The 21430-nt window shown below is 51.7% G+C and overlaps 2 protein-coding genes across 7 annotated transcripts in view; one reads left to right on the top strand and one right to left on the bottom strand.

The window, feature by feature from the left end:
- The window catches only part of SPTAN1 (spectrin alpha, non-erythrocytic 1), a 60389-nt gene extending 59864 nt beyond the window's left edge, over positions 1–525 (top strand). For all 6 annotated transcript variants that reach the window (XM_082656197.1, XM_082656195.1, XM_082656199.1 and 3 more), the window contains one exon: positions 54–525. In XM_082656197.1, the coding sequence (XP_082512323.1) occupies positions 54–179 (126 nt within the window). In that variant the 3' untranslated portion in view covers positions 180–525. The remainder of the gene's footprint in view (positions 1–53) is intronic.
- On the bottom strand, positions 516–20809 carry DYNC2I2 (dynein 2 intermediate chain 2; the record flags this gene model as incomplete). The annotated part of the gene is made up of 9 exons (XM_082656200.1): positions 516–856; positions 1072–1229; positions 1562–1794; positions 1992–2159; positions 2570–2679; positions 3258–3415; positions 3910–4019; positions 9576–9824; positions 20513–20809. 9 exons carry the CDS (start codon positions 20807–20809, stop codon positions 618–620), a joined length of 1722 nt encoding a protein of 573 aa, XP_082512326.1. The 3' UTR covers positions 516–617.
- Positions 20810–21430: the final 621 nt, after the last annotated feature.

Below are 21430 nucleotides of genomic sequence, written 5' to 3'. Positions count from 1 at the left end.
CAGTGGGCATGGCTGGTGGGGGCTTAGCTGACAGGTGCCACCTTGCCCTCCAGAACCTGACTCGGGAACAAGCCGACTACTGCGTCTCCCACATGAAGCCCTACGTGGACGGCAAGGGCCGCGAACTCCCCACTGCTTTTGACTACGTTGAATTTACCCGCTCGCTCTTCGTGAATTGATCCTCTGCTCCTAGGTTAGCCTGGCCCACACCGCTTGCCCTGCCATCGCCTTGCTGCATGTCAACTCATGTCTGTGCTCTTAAGAAAAATCCTCCAGACAGTGCTGCTTTCCATTGTAACCTTAACCTGCTTAGCTTGGGGTGAGACTTCTTAGTAGAAAATGGTGCTTCAGTGAACTGCTCCTGGTCCAGTCGCCGGTGCCATGTTGCTGTGGGGACCCCTTCCTGTCGTGAAGCCAGCTGCCCCATTCCGACTGCAGAAATATCTAAGCAGCTGGCTAGTTCTTTTGTTCTCCCTCCCAGTTTTCTGTTTCCATGTAAAAGACAAATAAATGACTCCCCCCAAAGCTTGTCGTGTCTTCATTCAGCTTCCATCAGAAACGTACAGCACAGATGTAGCCTCACCCCACCTGCCTCTGTACTTGGGACTCCCCCCCCCTCAAGTGGCCACCTCTGCTGCCAGTTGGTCCAAGTCCTCTGTTTCCCGGGGTCCTTGTTCAGTGAACTCGCTGCTTAGCTGCCACACCTTTACCACGCCCTTGGCATCGCCAGCAGCCAGGAGCTGAGTCTGCTGACAATTGAATTCAAGACAGTAGACTGGGCTTTCATCCTGGGTTTGCTTGATCGAAACTGTGGGTTTCTGGGAGCTTTTCTGGAGATCAAACAGCTGCACATCACCTTCAAGGGGAGATTCATGGGGTAAGAGAGGCCCAGAGCAGCAGCCTCTTCACAGTTTCCTGTGCACAAGATCAGGCTGTTACTCAGTTCAGCTCTCCACCCCACACAATGAAAGTCATCCTCACCCCACGTAGAGTCTCCCCAACCCAGAATTCCAGGTACAGGCTGGGCTTATGCCAGCTTCAACGCATCCAAGCCTCGTGTCCATTTCCTACCTTCTCCAGAAGCAGCCGCAAACACCAAAGGGCGCACTGGGGACCAGCGCACAGCGAACAAGTACTTGTGGGACAGTTGCAGGGAGGTCAGGGGCTGGGCCTGCAGCATGGAGTACAGGTGGACGTGGCCGTCGGTCCCAGCGCTCAGGAAGAGATTCCTAGACAGGATGCAGGGCAGACAGCCAGGCAGGGGATGAGCGCTGGGGATTCAGGTGTGGCTGGGGGCTTCCTGCCGGACTCCTCATGGGCTGTCAGGCTCATGAGAGGCCTCCCTAGGCCCCCAAACCTGGGGTCCTCCTCGAAAGTAAGGGGCCGATTACCTGGCGCCAACCCCAGGAGCTCCGGATACTGGGGCTCAAATGGGGAAGACCTAGGCCCAGGGCAGACCGCAGGTCCTTTAAGCAGTGCTATGTGTGGCCTGGCGGGACTCCCTCACCCTCCCTGTGCCAGAGGCCCTGTGGCTGATGGAGGAGGCTCCGGCCCTCCCTACCTGTGGAAAGGGGAGCAGCTCACAGAGTAAACAGGGCCACCGTGGGGAGAGAAGGTGAACTGTGCCGGGGCCCGCAGCGGCACAGAGCTGGGCATCCGCGTGAGGGCGGGCTCCTCCGCTGCCAGGGAGCACTTGAGCGGGAAGCCGCCTTCCGTGCCCAGCACGAAAAGGCTTGGGTCAAAGCTGGAGAAAGCCACTGCTGTGGCACCCACCTCGGTCTCCCCCCGGGGAGGCTGTGGAGAAAAGAACAGCAGGGCAGAGCAGAGGGAATCCGCTCACGGTGTCCCCAAGGAGCCCAGGCACGTGCGTGGACGCTGTGGCCCTCAGTGGCTCCCGCCTGCCTGCCCCCAGGCTCACTGGCTCAGGGGTCCCACAGCCTGGGGCTGCCTCGGGGGCCCATTTCCAGGGCAGCAGCCTCGCCCCTTCGTACCTTCTTCAGCTTGGTGCTCCTGGGGAGCTGCTGCACGGCCAGGGCAAAGCCCGCGCTGAGCTGCAGCCGGCCAGCCCCGACCGCCAGCCAGAGCAGCACCTTCCCATCAGTGGCCACGCTCAGCACCTGGAAGCGGTGGCCATGCTGGGGCCCCGGGAGCCAAACCACCTGGACAACAGTGTGCGGGGCCAAGCTGAGAAGGGACGCCTGCTCCATCTCCCAGCAAGACCAGGTGTCCCTCCCCTCCCCCCTCCCCTTCTCTTCCAGGGAGACTTATGTGGGGAGGCCTGGGAGCCGCCTCACCCACCAGAGGGTTCCACGGTCCCCCCAGTCCCAGCAGAAAAGCAGGACAGTGGGGACTGTGGCTCTGATAGAAGGGGCGGGTGTGACTCATGGCCTGGGAGCTCTGAGAATGCCAGAGGCAGCTGTTCACTGCCAGCTCCCTGGTGACCTTCCTCCTTGGCTGTGGCGAGCAGGCGCCCCCTCTCCTGCCCCGCGTCGTGGAGCAGGCCCGCAACATCAAGGCGCAGCCAGGGAGGACGTGCTTCCCCACCCGCCGAGCATGTCACTGCTCTGACCTGGTACACGGGGTCCGTGTGCGCATCGTCCGTCAGGCCCGTGCGCCAGAGGAGTGGGTCCTCCGGATGGCTCACGTCCCACACCAGCACCTCGCCATTGTACAGCCCCCCTGCGGGACCAAGAGGGCCTGGGCAGGAGCCGACCCACGCAGCAGCCCAGCTTCCTGGACAAGCCCCCACCCTTCCCACCCACTCAGCCAGGACGTGGGGCCACTTTCTCGAAAGCAGTCCTGAGGAAGAAACGTCCTGGTCCCGGGGCCTCACACTCCAGCCTCCTGTACCCCTCCCCAGGAAGCTTCTCCCACTGCCAGGCTACCATCCCCCACCCAGCACCCTCCATTCCCTCCAGCTTCACCTGCCCCCTTTCCCCAACGTGCACAGCTCATCACCTCTGTCAACTCCCCAAGGGTGCCTGCTTCGTCCTGCCTCTTGTCCCGACCAGGCCACACCTCTGCACGGCCCACACCCCCTCAAGACTCAGCTAAGGACCTGCCACCTCCTCCAAGCTCTGCACCCAGCACGGGCACCCCCAGTATCCTCACCTGAGCCCAGGGGTCAGGGCCACCTGTGGTCTCTGCTTCCCCCACAGACCTGCCCTGGCCGTGACCAGGGGCTGAGGGCCCAAGGGAGGGCTTTGGCCACCCTCTGCAGGGTGGGAAGCAGAGGCAACTTAGGCTGGTCGTCTCACCTGCAACGCGGGATGGCTGCGTGGGGTGGAAGGCCAGGCACATGACGGCGCTGGGCACCTCCACCACCGCCGACGGCTGCTGCGGGTTCAGGCCTCGCCGGTCCAGATTCCAGGCGCACACAAAGGACTTCAGCGTGCTCCAGTCCCCGTCATCCAGCCTGCACAGACGTGCCTGAGCTAGCTCTGCCCCTCGGCCTGGGCTTCATCCCAACCCACCCTGCCCCCACTGTGCTCCTATCACCTGACACACCTTCACCCCCTACTCCCCCAAACAGGTGAGCCTCTATAGCCCCATCACACACAGACACTGTGCTCGGTATCAAAGCGGCAGAGGCTCCTCTGAGGCACCCCGAGGGCATGAGTTTCTCTGGAAAAGGGTCTCCAGCTGGGCGAACCTGGGCATATCAGGAGACAGCTCTCGGAGCAGGTGAGGCAGGCCTGGGGCCCACTGCCCAGTGCTGGCAGGTGGGCACTGGGAGTCCCTTCCCTGCTCTTTTCCTGCCAACCTGATGCCCAGGCAGCCTTGAGAAGGAAGACTCCCAGAAAGGCCAAGCTCTGGGCCAACCCCTTACTGCACAGACGGGGAGACAGAGGCTCAGACGAGGGTCTGAGGGCCTTCTATTGCCCCACACCCAGCCCTGCTGCCACTCACCGGCCATAGGCACAGGCCACCACAGAGCCAGTGGTGTTCCAGGAGACACCAGTCACATGCAGACCCTGTCCTTGGGCTGGGGGGTAGCCCAGGGTGTGGAGGCAGGTCACCTGCAAGAGACAAACCACCCCCAACCCTGAGCCCCAAAGCCGCCCAGCAGTGTAACAAAAAGCACACACAGCCTTGGGCCTCCCAATCCCTATAAGTGATTCAAAGCCACCGTCCAGCCCTAGGGGAAAGTGTGGAGCCTTCATCCCAACATCTCCCCTAACAGGATGCTTCCAGAAACCCAGAAGGAAGGGCCTTGGGAACTGAGACAGACTCCAGGCTCCAGATCAGAGCTGGACTCTGTACTCACATCTGTTTCAAAAGCTTTGGCTTCTGAAGCTGGACGGTGGTGATGGTTGCACGACAATGTGAATATACTCAATGCCACAGGACTGTACAGTTAAAAATGGTTCAAATGGTAAATTTTATGTTATGTGTATTTAAACACACACACACATTTTTTTTTAAACTCTGGCACCTTGTTTCTCAGCCCATAGGTGGCCAGCAGCAGCTAACGAGAAGGCCGGCGATGCCGGCCACGGCGAGGGATTTTGCACCACAGACACACTTTCCAGGAAGTATTTGCACCATAGACCAAAACTCCTGTGAATAGTTTCACACTTCTTGACCTCATAACCCCATATAAAGAAACCATCCAATGGAAAGAATCCAAAATCTGTAAGAAGCTGCACTGTGCACTGCTAGTGAGAATGCAGAACAGTGCAGCCACTGAGGAGTCCAGCAACTCCTCAGATGTTAGTTACCATATGGACCAGCAATTCCACTCCTAAGTATATACACAAGAGAACTGGAAACACACGCTTGTACACAGATGCTCACAGCATGATCCGTAATAGTGGAGTGTGGTATATCCCTACACGCTTGTACACAAATGCTCACAGCTCGATGCGTAATAGCGGAGTGTGGTATATCCCTACAACAGAGTGTGATCCAGCCATAAAAGGAATGATGCAGTGATAGACGCTACAACACAAGGACCCTTGATAACACTCTGCTAAGCAGAAGCAGCCAATCACAAAGACCACTTGTTATATGATTCCATTTATATGAAATGTCCAGAAGAGACAAATCTACAGAGACAGAAAGTAGAGCAGTTGCCAGGAGGTGTGGGGGAAATGGGGAGTGACTGCTAATGGATATGGAGTTTCTGTTTTGGGGAGGTGATGAAAATGTTCTAAAACTGACTGTGGCAATGGTTACATACCTCTGGAAATATACTAAAACTCACTGAACTGTACACTTCAAATGGAGAATGATATGGGATGTAAATTATATCTCAATAAATCTGTTATTTTAAAACAAAGCCATACAGTGGGGCCAGGAAGTAGACGGGGCATCAGAAAACCTTTGGGGATTTGGGATTCCATTTTTTTTTTTTTTTTTTGACATTCCATTTCTTGATCTCAGTCCTGGTTCTACAAATGTTTTCACTATGTGAAAAGTATGGACTTGAACACTTGTAATTTGTGTATGTGTTTACACATGTTTTATAAATTTAATAAAAGTTTATATTAAAAATAAACTATATACATAATGTATCATAACACCATTTATAATTGCAATGATCAGTACAATTTAAAATCCAAAGATGAGAATGCAGAGGGATGGAAAGATGGGCCATCCTCGGGACTTCCCTGGTGGCGCAGTAGTTAAGAATCCGCCTGCCAATGCAGGGGACATGGGTTCGATCCCTGGTCCAGGAGGATCCCACATGCCACGAAGCAAATAAGCCCGTGCACCACAACTACTGAGCCTGCGCTCCAGAGCCTGCGAACCACAACTACTGAAGCCCGTGTACCACAACTACTGAGCCCACACGCCACAACTACTGAAGTCCCTGCACTCTAGGGCCCGCATGCCACAACTACTGAGCCCGAGTGCCGCAGCTACTAAAGCTCGCACGCCTAGAGCCCGTTTTCCACAACAAGAGAAGCCACCGCAATGAGAAGCCCGCGCACTGCAACGAAGAGTAGCCCCCACTCGCCGCAACTAGAGAAAACCCGCGGGCAGCAACAAAGACCCAATACAGCCATGAATAAATAAAAATTAAAAAAAAAAAAAAAGATAGATGGGCTGTTCTATACCTTCACTGATGGGTATGTGTTTGCCAAGATTCAACACAGCACACAGGATGAGTTTACCTGTATGGAAAATATACCCCAGCAAACCTGACTCCAGAAAAAAAAGTTTATGGTGAAACATCATGTAGCAGTTAAAAAGGAAACAAGTCTATAATGGAAAAGAATCTGAAAAAGAATATATATATAACTGAATCACTTTGCTGTACACCTGAAGCTAACACAACATTGTAAATTAACTATACTTCAATTTAAAAAATGGTAATAGGGAATTCCCTGGAGGTCCAGTGCTTAGGACTCCACGTTTCCACTGCTGGGGGCCGGGATTCGATCCCTGGTCAGGGAACTAAGATCACGCAAGCCTCCCAGCACGGCCAAAAATAAATAAATAAATAAAATAAAAAATGGTAATAAAAAATAAATAAATAGGGGCTTCCCTGGTGGTCCAGTGGCTAAGACCCCACACTCCCAATGCAGGGGGCCCAGGTTCGATCCCTGGTCAGGGAACTAGATCCCACGTGCCTCAACTAAGAGTTCACATGCCACAACTAAAGATCCTGCACATGGCAACGAAGATCCCGCGTGCCACAACTAAAAGCCGGTGCAGTCAAATAAATAAATATTAAAAATAAATAAATGGATAGAGAAATAGAGAGATAGAGAGATACACAGATGGATGACATCTGTAGCAACGTGACAACACATAACGGGCTTTGCTTCTGAAGAGAGAAGACCCCAAGATTGGTCACAGTGCCTCACAGCAGTCAGCCACACCCACATGGAAACAAGAGGCAGGACACGACACAGCAAAGAGGTCAAAGGTTTCAGGGGGTGCCCTGGGTCACCTCTTCCTCATCTCTAATTCTGAAGTGTTCAGCCATGTTGTCACTGATTTTAGAATTGTGAAGTTACAGTCCTTCATTAAGAGTGGCATCTCAGGGCTTCCCTGGTGGTGCAGTGGTTGAGAATCCACCTGCCAATGCAGGGGACACGGGTTCGAGCCCTGGTCTGGGAAGATCCCACATGCCACGCAGAAACTGGGCCCGTGGGCCACAACTACTGAGCCTGCACGTCTGGAGCCTGTGCTCCGCAACAAGAGAGGCTGCGACAGTGAGAGGCCTGTGCACCGTGATGAAGAGTGGCCCCCGCTTGCCACAACTAGAGGAAGCCCACGCACAGAAACAAAGAACCAACACAGCCAAAAATAAATAAATAAATAAAAATTAAAAAAAAAAAAAAAAAGTGGCATCTCAGGGCTTCGCTGGTGGCACAGTGGTTAAGAATCCGCCTGCCAATGCAGAGGACATGGGTTCAAGCCCTGGCCTGGGAAGATCCCACATGGCTGGGGAGCAACTAAGCCCGTGCGCCACAACTACTGAGCCTGAGCTCTAGAGCCCACGAGCGACAACTACTGAAGCCCACGCACCTAGAGCCCGTGCTCCACAACAAGAGAAGCCACTGCAATGAGAAGCCCACGCACCACAACGAAGAGTAGCCCCCGTTCACCGCAACTAGAGAAAGCCCGCACGCAGCAACAGAGACCCAACGCAGCCAAAAATGATAAATAAATAAAAGAAAAGAAAAAAAGAGTGGCATCTCAGGCTTTCCGGGGCTACTAGAGCCAAGGATGGCAGTGAAATGTCAAGGCCAACACCTAGACAGCTGGAGTAGAGACAGAACAACCAGACATGTGAGCCAAAATAGTAATTCCACCAGGAAGAACTAATCAAAATACTGATGCAAAAGAAAAACAAAGTGAGAGAGAGATTCACTTCAGTTCTATCATATAACAGCAAAATCTGAAAGCACTACTCCTCTGCCCAACATTCAGAAAGGCAAGAAACTTCAGGGCCATGAGGGGACCGCACGCCACATGGCCACCCAGAGGGTGCTGCCCAACCCCCTGCCCATTCACGTGTTTCCGGAGGACACGTGTCTAGAAGTGAAGCTGCTGCTGGGATGTCCAACAACAGGGGACTCAAGAAAGGCTGGTGTGTCTGTGCAGTGGGATGTGATGCAGGTTATAGAGGGACTGGGGCCCCTCTACAGGAACTGACGTGGAAAGCTCTGGTGAGTGAGAAAGGTCACAAAATGTACAGTGCTTTCCATTTTTGTTTAAAATGCTCTTAGTGACAACCGTAGTAGCACTAATGCTATGTGTCAGTGTAGCATGGGAAAGGCCTCTGAACCAGGGCTCCCACTCACTGTCTACGTATTACGTGTTCTGTACTTCTGCGATGACTCAACTTATTATAATGAACATGTATTGCTTTTGTAATCAGAAAAGAATAGTTTTTAAAGGGGGAGAAAGTAATACACAGGTGGACCAAACTAACTGCACAGAAGGGTGGAAAAGCCTCAACAATTAAGAACAAAAGCTTAACCTCTCTGAATGCAACTGTAAAAGGGGGCAGGCTGAGCTGAGCTTGTAACGTTCATTACCTCCTTCTTGTGCTCTGCTTAAAAAGATACAATGACTCCACACTTGGGTGTGGACTTGGCAACTATTTTTCAGAGGGATTTTGAGGATTTCTCTCAAATGAACCGACTTTCCCATACCTATCAACGATTTGATGGGAACAGGGCAACTATGTATCTGGAAATAGATAGAAGGAAGATACAAGAGGAGGGGAGGAGAGGAGGGCTTATGACCTCTGAATACAGAATTACCTCCATTTCTAAAGGAAGAAAATATTGTATAAGCAAAGTTTTTACTGCTTGCTCAGCAGCCTGTCCACAGGCAACACCAGGGTGGAGCAAAAGCCACCAAGGCGCCCTCCTTCATTCAGAGGTTACCTGATCTCAAAGCAGAGGCTGTGTACCCAACTGGACATCTGAGCTGACAGGGTGACAGCTCTGAGCTGTGCCTCGAGACCAGAAAGACTTGGCAATGCTGAAGTCACTAGAGCATGGCAGTGAGACCAGACAGACCAGGACTCAAACTCCAGCTCAGCCACTTACAGCTGTATGACTGTGGACAAGTCCCTTAGCCCCTCTGACTCTCATCTATAAAATGGAGATCATGGGAATTCCCTGGCAGTCCAGTGGTTAGGATTCTGCCAAGGGCCCGGGTCTGATCCCTGGTCGGGGAACTAAGATCCCACAAACTGTTCGGCGTGGCCAAGAAAAAATAAAAAATAAATCTAAATTGGAGATCAGGATAGCACTACCTCATACAGTTGTCCTGAGGGATAGATGAGTTGGCACAGAGAGTGCCTGGGGAAACACAGCTGAGTGGTTAAGAAAATAAGATCCAGAGTCAGACTGTCCAGGTTCAAATTCTGCCTCTACCGCTTACCAGCAGTGAAATGGAGATAACAAGGGCACCTACTTCAAGGGCAGCAGGGACGGCCCAGTGACTTCTTCTTAACTTAGTACCCGGCAAAAAGTACGAGCTCGGTGAATGCTGTTTTTATTATTGTTGGTGTTACTATTATTTGCATGGCACAAAAGAAGGACTTAAAAATGGGGTAGAACCTCAACCTGAGACATCCCAGGCCCACACCAGCCCATCCCTACCGTCTGCTGCTGCTCGGACCAGTTCACCTCGAAGCCGTCAAACGCGTGGCTCTGCCAATTCTTGTTCAGCTCTCGGGTAACCATGGCCTCCACTCTCCGGAGAAAGGCCACAAGCCGGGGGCCATCATACTGGGGCACAGACTGCAGGCTGACCGGCTCAGGGGCCTCGGTCTGCACCTCAGCATCTGCATGCTTCCGGGTCTGGGCGGACGCTTCAGCAGTGGCAATGCTGGCCGTCTGGCAACTTTTCTGGAGAAGGAGATCGAAACACAGTCACCAGCCAGATGTACTCCCAGCATCACCCGCCCAGGGCACTCACCCTCCCCCAAGGATAAATAACAATAGACCGCAGTTCATTCTGTCTGTCTCCTTCCTCTAGTAAATAGCCCATCTTTCTTTGTGGCGTGGGTGAAGACAACCCACTGAGAGGGATACCTGACCTCCAGCTAGCCAATCGGAGCACTCGATCCCTCCCCCAGCCACAGTGATTGGTTTAGGGTGACCCAGTGAGGGCCTGACCCAGGACTTTCGGTGACACTATTTGGAGGGGACATGGGAGGGCCCTTTTTGAAAATATGGACATCAAGAAGAATCAGGTCATCTTAGGGCCAGCAGTGGCTGTCTTAGCCAGCGCTGAAGAACCTCAGACCTGGTCACCAACAGAACACCCCTCTTCTCCCCCAACTTGGCAGCCAGCCCTCTCCAGTAGGGTATCTTCCAAGGTGCCACCGTGATCAAAGGACACATGTGTGTCCGTGATGAGCTAGTTGGGAGAAGACAGACTACTCCCCAGCTGCCACTCCTCTCCACCCTGCCACCTGTCTCCAATTCCTTGTCCCCTGTTTATCTGGGCAGAAGGACAGACATCAGATCAGGGAAGGAGATGCAGCCTCCCTTTCTTGAGGACATGACCAATCTTCACCAAGTGAGGGCCCCTATACCACTGAGATTACTCTCATCTACAAGAGGCTCTCCTCATGTGGCCACTTACCAGGCACCTGCACCTACAGGACAGTGACGAGGCCTGGACCCCTGTGCTCTCTGCTCAGACTTGGGCACCAGGCCAGTGTTAGTAAGCCTGAAGGAAGGGGGCTGGCCACACACAGGCACAGCTCTTGTTAGAACGTGGAGAACTCAGCACTTGTCACCATGCTCCTCTTCACGTTCAACTTAATTCTCTCTTTGCTTGTCCACCTTCCATTAAACTCTGAGCTCCTCCAGCATAAGAACTTCCCTGGTGGAGCAGTGGTTAAGAACCCACCTGCCAATGCAGGGGACACGGGTTCAAGTCCTGGTCTGGGAAGATCCCACATGCCACGGAGCAACTAAGCCCATGAGCCACAACTACTGAGCCTGTGCTCCAGAGCCCACGAGCCACAACTACTGAGTCCACGTGCCACAACTACTGAAGCCCACGTGCCTAGAGCCCATGCTCCGCAACAAGAGAAGCCACCACAAAAAAAACAAAGAAGAGAAGCCACCACAATGAGAAACCCGCACACCACAATGAAGAGTACCCCCGGGCTCCCCTGGTGGCGTAGTGGTTGAGAATCCGCCTGCCAATGCAGGGGACATGGGTTCGAGCCCTGGTCCGGGAAGATCCCACATGCCACAGAGGAACTAAGCCCTTGTGCCACAACTACTGAGCACACCTGGGGCAACTACTTAAGTCCATGTGCCTAGAGCCCGTGCTCCGCAACAAGAGAAGCCACCACAAACAGAAGCCCGCGCACCACAACAAAGAGTAGCCCCCCGCTCACCACAACTAGAGAAAGCCTGCGTGCAGCAACAAGACCCAGCACAGCCAAAACTTAATTAATTTAAAAAAGAAAAAAAAGAAAGAACCCTGTCTATCTTTACATCCCCAGCACTTTGCATGGTATTTGACAGGTAGTACAAGTTCATTCATAATATACACACACACATTTTATTTCTCTATTTAACATCTACTTGCCAGGTGCTGTCAGGCTATTATGGATATAGCAGAAAACAAACGTGCAAGGTTCCTGTGCCCGAGGAGCTTACGTAGGGGTTGGGGCCAGGCAAATAAACACACAAGAAAAACATGATGGAACACAAGGGGCGCTAGATGGATGCAGAGGTGTGGGAGAGAAGGGAACAGCTGGGGACGCAAGTGGGATGGGATGGCGAGGGAGCCGGCATTTGAGCTAAGGTGTGAAGGACAAGTGGAAAGCTGCAGGAAAAAGGGTCCCAGGAAAGGGTTGGGGGGAGAACAGAACAAAACCTTACGAAGAAAAGGCCCCATGCTTAGAGGCTGGACGGCAGGCAGCATACCTGGGAGCAGAGGGTGAGGAAGGGCAGCCCAAGGGCAAGGTCCAGGCAACAGAAAGTCTGTGAGCCAGGACAAAGGGCTAGGGATTCCTTCGCAGTATAAGCCACAGGACCATGATGAGAACCAGTGGATGGGGTGTCCCTGAACTGAAAGTGAGGGCAAATTCCAGGAGAAGAGAACACAGAAGGCTTTCTGTCAGACCGCCTTTAGACAGATGCCTCTCAGACATCCCCATGGAGGCGTCGAGGATTTCTGAGACTGGTCACAAGGCATGAGGCTCCAGAAAGCATCCAACCACAGATGTGACTTGAAGCCCCAAGACAAGGAGTCCACTGAGGGAGCGTGAACACTGATCAATCAATGGATGGGCACAGGAATCAGAAAGTAAACACGCCAATGGGATTTCCCTGGTGGCACAGTGGTTAAGACTCCGAGCTCCCAATGCAGGGGGCCCAGGTTCGATCCCTGGTCAGGGAACTAGATCCCACATGCATGTCGCAACCAAGAGTTTGCATGCCACAACTAAGGAGCCCACGGACCGCAATTAAGGAGCCAGCATAACCAAATAAATAAATAAATATTTTTTTGAAAAAAGAAAAAAAGAAAGTAAACATGCCGAGACAAAATGTTAAAAGACTGTGGGTGAATCTCAAACTTCCTGGAAGCCTCAAAGATTGTAACAGTACCAGTTGTTAAGTGCTAATTGAGGCACTGTCCCCATAGCTTTACCTGTATCATCTTTTTTTTTTTTTTTCTGGCTGTGTTGGGTCTTCCTTGCTGCCCATGGGCTTCCTCTAGTTGTGGCAAGCAGGGGCTACTCTTCATTGTGGTGTGCGGGCTTCTCATTGCAGTGGCTTCTCTTGTTGCGGAGCATGGGTTCTAGGAGCACAGGCTTCAGTAGTTGTGGCATGTGGGCTCAGTAGTTGTGGCTCGTGGGCTCTAGAGCACAGGCTCAGTAGTTGTGGCACAAGGGCTTAGTTGCTCTGCGGCACGTGGGATCTTCCCAGACCAGGGGTCGAACCCGTTTCCCCTGCATTGGCAGGCAGATTCTTAACCACTGCGCCACCAAGGAAGCCCCTACCTGTATCATCTTACTCATGCTCACGTCCACCCTACAAAGTAAATCCTATTTTCTGCATTTCTAAGGTTGGCACTGAGACACAGAGAAGTTAAGTAACTCACCCAAGGTCACACAGCAAAGAGGCAATCACAACAGAGCTTGAATCCAGGCATTCTGACACACAACACTGAATTATCTCTCAGTCAAGGTGTTTTCTCTCAGCCTAAAATCCTGGCCACTAATCACATCAGATGAACTCAAAACAATGTTTCTAAGAGAATGTTACATGAATGTCTTAATGTAAAAATTAATGTAAGGTCACAACCACAAGCAAAAATGTCCAAAGAGACAACAAGTTCTTAACTTTTCAGGTATTGCTATTAGTGTTCCTTTGCTGTTTGCTTATTCAGGCAAATAACAGATGCCAAAACACTAAGGAAAATTTATGGAGGGAAACTTAACTAAAACTTAACTAAAAAACTTAAAACCAATGACACTGCAGCCATAATTTTTTTCTGTTAACTAGTAAGAAGCCACTATTATTCTCTCTTCACTCTGGGACACCTAAGTCAGCTCCCACGGTTCGAGATACACATAACTCACAACCGATCCTGACCCATCTAGGGATGAGGTCCGGAGGCTCCGGGGGAAGGGCTTGCCCACGGCCGCCACATACAGGGTGGTGCCTTCCATGCCAGGCAGCATGTGGCTGTCGCCAGGGCGCGGCTCCCATAATAAGCCCTCTAAGAGGTGAGAGGAAGAATTCGCGGTGAGCAGGATCCTTGCTCCCTGGGCAGGTGACCACTGTGGATGCTGGGCCTGCCGCCTGCCTTCTGCACCTCAGAGGCACTGCAGGGGAAAACAGGTGGGACCCAGCCAGACTTCGATCACACTGGGACATGTGGCCAAGAAACAGGAGAACCATTCCCAAACCAAGATCCTCAAACTCTGTGCAGCCTTCAGCGGAGCAGGAAGCCAGTGGGACTCAGGGAGCAGAGTCCAGGTGGCAGTCCTGCCCTCCGGTCCCAAGAGAGCCTACAGACACCCAGAATGTCAGGGCTCCTGCATCTTGCCAACGAAGGAAACCGAGGCCCAGAATGGTGAGGAAATACCTTCTAGAGAATCTGCCCTCCCCACAAGGGCCAGTTTTTCCAAAAACTTCCTACCCATGATGCAGGCTGGGCCCAAACACCAGGCCTGTAGCTACCGACTGGACGAGAAGCAGAGACTAACCAGGCCAGGCCAATTGGGTTCTCTCAGGGAAATTCACACCTGAGACAAAGACTCAACAAGATAAACGGCACATGCCGAGAACTGAAACACAGTGCCAACAATCAGCCAGCGCCACAGTGCAGACAGGAGACGTGCAGAGATAGGCCTCACGGGGGGTGTGGCAACAGGAGAGCTGAGAGGTGGAGGGAGGGTCCCAAAGCCGCCTAGCTTCTGATTCCTGCCCCTTCCTCAGAACCAGCTGCATCTCCACGCCAAGCCCAGGAGACACCTCCGCATCCTAAAGAAAAGCGTCCGACGGGAGCTGGTTGGCTGGTTTCTGTTACTTGCTGCCAGAGCCCTAGCCCATACCCAGGAGGGCTCTGTCTCCCAGACCACCACCCCACAAAGCCCCACTTCGGAAATAAGATGCCGCTGCTGGCCTCAAGGACTGGTCGATCAATTTCAGGAACACTTCCCATGACTGAGGAAACGGCCCTCATGGACCAGGCGACCAGTCACTCTCCAGCAACAGGTGGCAACAGTGGCCCAGAGGGGTGTTCTGTGAGAGAACAGGACTCTTCCCCACCTTTAGCCCCAAAGGTTAAAGGAATCCCATGTCGACAGTGCCTATGCATGATTCATTCATTCAGAAACTGTCCAGCCAGGGGATTCCCTGGTGGCGCAGTGGTTAAGAATCCTCCTGCCGGGCTTCCCTGGTGGCGCAGTGGTTTAGAGTCCGCCTGCCGATGCAGGGGACACGGGTTTGTGCCCCAGTCTGGGAAGATCCCACATGCTGCGGAGCGGCTGGGCCCATGAGCCACGGCCGCTGAGCCTGCGCGTCCGGAGCCTGTGCTCCGCAACAGGAGAGGCCACAACAGTGAGAGACCCGCGTACCGCAAAACAAACAAACAAAAAGAATCCTCCTGCCAATGCAGGGGACAGGGGTTCGAGCCCTGGTCCAGGAAGATCCCACATGCCGCGGAGCAACTAAGCCCATGCGCCACAACTACTGAGCCTGCGCTCTAGAGCCCACGAGCCACTACTGAGCCCGCGTGCCACACCTACTGAAGCCCATGCGCCTAGAGCCCATGTTCCACAACAAGAGAAGCCACCGCAATGAGAAGCCCGCGCACCACAAGGAAGAGTAGCCCCCGCTCCCCGCCAACTCAAGAAAGCCCATGTGCAGCAACAAAGACCCAACACAGCCAAAAATTTAAAAATAAATAAATAAATAATTTTTTTAAAAAAAGAAACCCATTCACACAGTGTCAACATGCAGTGGTCGTAAGTAGAACACAGTCACTTTCTTATTAAAAATATACCTTCTAGATCTCCTTGACTACTGATTATAAAACATACCAATTGGGACTTCCCTGGTGGCGCAGTGGTTAAGAATCCCCCTGCCAATGCAGGAGACATGGGTTTAAGCCCTGGTCCGGGAAGATCCCACATGCTGCACAGCAACTAAGCCCATGCACCACAACTACTGAGCCTGCGCTCTAGAGCCCTCAAGCCACAACTACTGAAGCCCGCGTGCCTAGAGCCCGTGCTCTGCAACGAGAAGCCACCGCAATGAGAAGCCCGCACACCCAACTAGAGAAAACTCGTGTGCAGCAACGAAGACCCAACGCAGCCAAAAATAAAAAATATATATAAATAAATTTAATAAATAAATAAAACATACCAATTATTTAGTAATAGCTCTTCAGGACGAAACTATATTAAATATACACATCAGTTGTGAGACACACCCCTTTGTAATATCTGTTAAAATGGGGGTTGGGAGGATGACGAAATACAGAAACACACAGAGAATAGGCAGAGGTCTGGGACGCCATGCAGCTGAAGGCTGAGCCCCCTCACTCCCCTCGGCAATAACCACTACCAGCAAATACGGAGCACACAGCCCATCATTTCACCCCCAAAACCCACCTGAGCCGCACACCTGACTCCAGAGTAGAAGAGGACCTCAGAGACCACTCTAGACTAGCGTCATCAATGAGCAGGGCCCCGGAATCACCGGGAGGCTCCTAATAGACAAACTGCTGCTTCCTCCCTGTAGAGTTTCTGGTTCAGTAGGTCTAGGATGGGGTCCCAGAATTTGCTCTGCTAACATGCCCTCAGCGGATGCCATGGGGAGGGCACTCAGACCCCAGATGTGGGCCTAGCCCCTCAGCTATATACTTCCCATGGCCACACCCCAGGCCCCAGAGCCCTCATCTCTGCCCTCGAGGTGCAGACAGTGCTCGTATTGCCCCCCTTCCCCTTCTCTGGGGACCCAGGTTTCACCTGGGTAGGATGGAGTGAGACAGGGCTCCTCCCCAGGGGCTGAGAAATGTTGCCAATGTGAACATGGCTCGGCACTGTCACTGCCACATCCATTCAGGCTCACTGCTGCCCTCCCTCCCTCCCTCCCAGAATTTCCCTTCCCCTCAGGTCTCTTCCCAGCCCTCCCTTCCATGTCCTTTCTGAGTCTTATATACACACCTGATGATACTCAGGTGTGATGGGAGCCGAGATGACTCCTGACCTAATTCAGCGGCTCTTTATCAGCATACCAACAAAATTTGACCCTGGTGTGAAATACATTATGATGTTAACTAGCAGAAGCTGTATGATGGGACTATCTTGGATATAAAGTTGATGGGAATTCCCTGGCAATCCAGTGGTTAGGACTTGGCACTTTCACTGCTGGGGCCGGGGTTCAATCCCTGGTCAGGAAACTTAAGATCCTGCAAGCCTCACAGCACAGCCAAAAAAAAAAAAAAAAAAAAAACCAAGTTGAGCTGAGTAGATTTTGTGATGCAACATAGAGAGTTACACTGTCTCTTGTCTCGCTGGTGTGAGACCTCCAAGAGTGTGCGGGTAACTGAACCCAGAACCAACATCAAGGTACTTCAAGGTATGACCTCCCGTTCTTTTTGTTGTTGGTTTTTGGGGGATTTTTTAAAAAATATTTATTTATTTTTGGCCGCATCGGGTGTTAGTTGCAGCGTGGGCTCTTCGTCGTGGCTCATGGGCTTCTTTCTAGCTGTGGCGCGTGGGCTCCACAACAGTGAGAGGCCCGCGTACCGCAAAAAAAAAAACAAAAAAACCAGCCAAGCCAAAGCAGGAGGGGAGAAATGCATCAGAATCATGCCCATGGATGACAGGACACAAGAAAAGTATTCAATTCAGTATTTCCTGGGGGCCTCTGGGACATACAAAAGTACACAAGACCCACACCCTGCCCTCTGGGAGCTCAGAGTCCAAAGGAGACAGACCAGAATGCCCAAAATGCAACTGCTGATAAAAAAGTTCTAGAACTAGATGGTAGTGATGGTTGCCCATTGTGAATGTACTTAATATCACTGAATTTACACTTTAATATGGTAAATTTTATAAGTATCTCACCACAAAAAATGGAAAAATGCACCCTACATTCTGATAGGGTCAGAATGGGCTTCAGAAAGGTAACTCTGCTGCAGAGTAGGGTGGATTAAATTAGTGGTTCTGAAGTTTTGCCACACGTTGAATGACCCGGGGAGCTTTTATAAAACCAGATTCCTAGGTCACACCATACCGATTAAACCAGAATCACTGGAGGTAAGGACCAGACATTCATATTTTTCAAGACTCTCCAGGGCATTCCAGGGTCAGCCAAGTTTGAGAAAGCAGATGAGTAAGGTTAAGGCAATCAGGAGCCCTTCATCTCACACAGCTGCTTGACTGAGCACTGACACTCGTGATCCCCCCCCCACCTGAACAGAGCTGGGATCTCAAACTGTTTTCTTAGGAGCATCTCATTTAATCCCACAGAAGTATTCTACCAAGACCTATTTTGCAGAAGAGATCACATGACTGGCCCAAGACCAAGCCCCCAAAGAGTCTGCACTCAAACCCACAGACTGGTCCCAAAGTCCAGGACCCTGTCCCTCTGTGAACCAATTGAAACAGGACAAGAAAAGTCAAATCAGGCCAAAGATCATTAATACTTAAAAAAAAAAAATTCATCACTGGGACGTAAGAGTACATTCCAATATTGCACCACTACGTGGGCCAAGCAAAGAACAATTTCCGGCTTTTCCAAAGTAACTTACAAAAAAAAATTAAGAAGCTGCATACAAATTTAGCTAAAACACTCATCACGGGGTTTGTCGATAAGAGAAAAATTGGAAACAGTCCTTCAAAAGGGACTGATTAAATAAAATGAAGTTATAAAAAAAAATTTAAACACAAAGGATGTTCAGGATGTACTGAGTGAAAAAAGTGGGTCTACAAAATATTATGTACAGTGTGATTCCATTTTTGTAAAAAAAAAATGGGAGAAAACAGACAAAACAAAAAAGGAGCAGGTATAAACCAAATGCCTGGGCAATGAGACTGTGGGGTGGTTTTTATTTCCAGTTTTTGCTTATCCAGATTTTTTTCTAAATTTTGGACACAGAAACTTCTATAAAGAGAAACAAGTTAATTTGGAAAAAGCAATTTACCACTTTCCTCTGACCCCTGCAACAGTCTTACAACTTAATAAAGAATCTCCTTAATAAGACAGGAAAGACTGATTCAACTGAAACACCTGAGATGAAAGCCTTTACACCTCAAGTATTAGAATCAGTTCTTAGAGCCCTACGGGTTAAAACTATAGCTACAAGAAAATCAACAAGCCTCGATCTCATTCTTTAAAAAAAAAAGTAAAAAGTTAGACTGAGTCGATGGTTCCCAACCTGGAATCTTTTAAAATCTGTATCTTGGACTTCCCCAGTGGCCCAGTGGTTAAGAATCCGCCTGCCAATGCAGGGAACACAGGTTTAATCCCTGGTTCGGGAAGGTCCCACATGCCGCGGAGCAACTAAGCCCGTGCGCCACAACTAGCGAGCCTGAGCTCTAGAGCCTGTGTGCTGCAAGTACCAAAGCGGAGCAACTAAGCCCGTGTGCCACAACTAGTGAGCCTGAGCTCTAGAGCCTGCGTGCTGCAAGTACCGCAGCCCGCACACCTAGAGCCCGTGCTCTGCAACAAGAGAAGCCCCTGCAGTGAGAAGCCTGCGCACCAGCAACAAACAGTAGCCCTGGCTTGCCGCAACTAGAGAAAGCCCGCGTGCAGCAACGAAGACACAACGCAGCCAAAAAAAAAAATTAAATTAAATCTGAATCTTCAGCAAACAAGAACTATTTCAAGTAGTTTTTCAAAGCCAGTGAATGTGAATTACACATTTACCTTCAGTAAAGATGGATAGATATAACTAAACTATCCGCTGCCTTTGCTTTTAACTAGAACCATGTCTATCCAGCATGGCGAAGTGTGAAGTGCTTTGAAGCCAGATGAAATCTGGCTTGAGACCTGCAGACTGCTGGCCAGAGGCAAGAAACCTGTCCTCAAGAGTACGACATCATAGAAACCTCATTGGTATTGGTGTTGGTGAGGACATGGTCTCTGCAGGTTCTAACACCTGTGTGGCAAGCTAAGCCTGACTTTCCTCTGCTGGGAAATATGCAGCCCCCTTGCAATGCTCATTTTCACCGAGGAGAAGCCAACATCCTTACAATGATGAGCAAGCCCTAAACTTGACCTGCCTCTCCTTACCCTCTCTGACCTCACCTGGAACTATTCTCCCCTTCTCTTTCCCCTCCAGCCCCACCTGCCTCCTCACACACACCAGATTGGCTCCAACCCCAGGACCTTTGCACTTGAAGTTTGCTCTCCCTGGGCTGTTCTACCTCAGGTATCCACTTGGTGAATTCTCTCACTCCAAGTCCTTGCTCAAACATCACTCTCTCCAAGAGGCCCGCCCTGCAGCCCACCTCTCACTCCCCGACCCAGACTTTCTAATCCCTCGCCCTTTTTCTTTTGTCCATGTCCACTGCTCAGCTCTAACACACAGTATACTTATTACATAGTTTATTTCCTGTCCGATGCAGACAAGCTCCGGGAGGGAGCTCACCCGCTGGTGACGGAGGAATCGCCACCGACGCGGCAGGGGCTCCAAGTCTCCACACAGATCCCTCAGAAGCCCTGGGCCCCTGCAGCCCTGCCCTCATCTCAGACCACCTCGTCTGTGTGCTTTGGATTAAACTACGTACTAGAAAACGGGTGTGTCTCGACCTGAAAATGCAGTTTGGTCGTGTTTTTTAAGTGAAAGTTAGTTTGAAATGCCTAAAAACCGCAGTTCACACGAAATCCTTCAAAACGTGGGGTTTTTAGAGGTTTTAAAGAAAAACTCTTTGTTGCTATTCAAAGACTGGGGAAATTGAGACGAGGGTATCCCAAAGGGTTAGTTTCTGCGAGTTAAAATATAAAAATAAAACGGTGGGACCTCAGAACCTGGGCCGGCAGCCGCGCGAGGCCCCTCGCCCTCCCGCCCACGTCGCCCCGAGCCAAACCTGCGCCCTCACCGTCTCCCCGCGGATGCCCTGGACGCCCCTCCACTGCGAGGGCACGGACGCCACGCCCAGGGTCTCGTCCTGCAGCGGACCGGGCCGCTCGGGCCGCTCGGTGCTCGCAGCCCCGCCTGAAGCCAGCGCCTCAGCACCCGCGCTTCCCGCGCGGCAGAGCTGCCCCGGCTGCGCGCGGGTTACCGTGGAGACGGATCCGCCCCGCCCCCCCAACCCCGGCGCCGGCGCAGTCCGACGCAACCTTCGCCCCCGCTCCTCCAGAGCGGAAGGCTGGGAAGGTGAGGCTATCGGCGCCATTTTTGAATTTGTCAGCGCGCCTCCTCCTCCTTCTCCACCTCCTTCTCCTCCTCCCCCCGCACCCCAAGATCCAAGAAGAAGAGATAAATTATTCTTTTCCGACCGTGCGACAAGCAATACCAGTTCTGGATTCTCCAAACGCAGAAGGAGCCCGCTTGGGGCATGCGCGTCTACTCTGGGTGGGGAGGCAAGTGCGGAAGCGACGCGCTCGTGCCAAGTTCAAAGATGGCGCTAAGCGGCCAGGCGCAGAGGCGAGGGCGGGGGGCTGTGGTCGCGGCGGGCTGGAGTTGTGGGGCCTCGGGGTGCAGAGCTGGCGCAGCTGCCGAGTGCTCCAGCAGAGCTCCAATTGGCGACCACCTTGAAGCCAAGTGCTAGCCGTCTGATCCTCAGTTTCTGCCACAACAGAATGGCGATTTTAAACAACCATATGCGGATCCAGTGGGGTTGAGTAGTTGGAAGGCCCAAATGAGGTCGAATGTGGAAAAATGCTTGTTAAACCGAAGTTAAAGGCCTGCACAACTACCAATTACTGAGTATCTACCGTGTGTCAGGTAGAACCCAGAGCTTTCTGTATGTTGATCTTAATAATCCTTAAGGTAACTATGAGGAATCAACTGTTAC

Source organism: Grampus griseus, assembly GCF_964374135.1.
Source record: "Grampus griseus genome assembly, chromosome: 6".
NCBI classification, from domain to species: Eukaryota; Metazoa; Chordata; class Mammalia; order Artiodactyla; family Delphinidae; genus Grampus; species Grampus griseus.
Note: the sequence above shows the minus strand (reverse complement) of the source record. Positions and strands in the feature narration are given on the sequence as shown.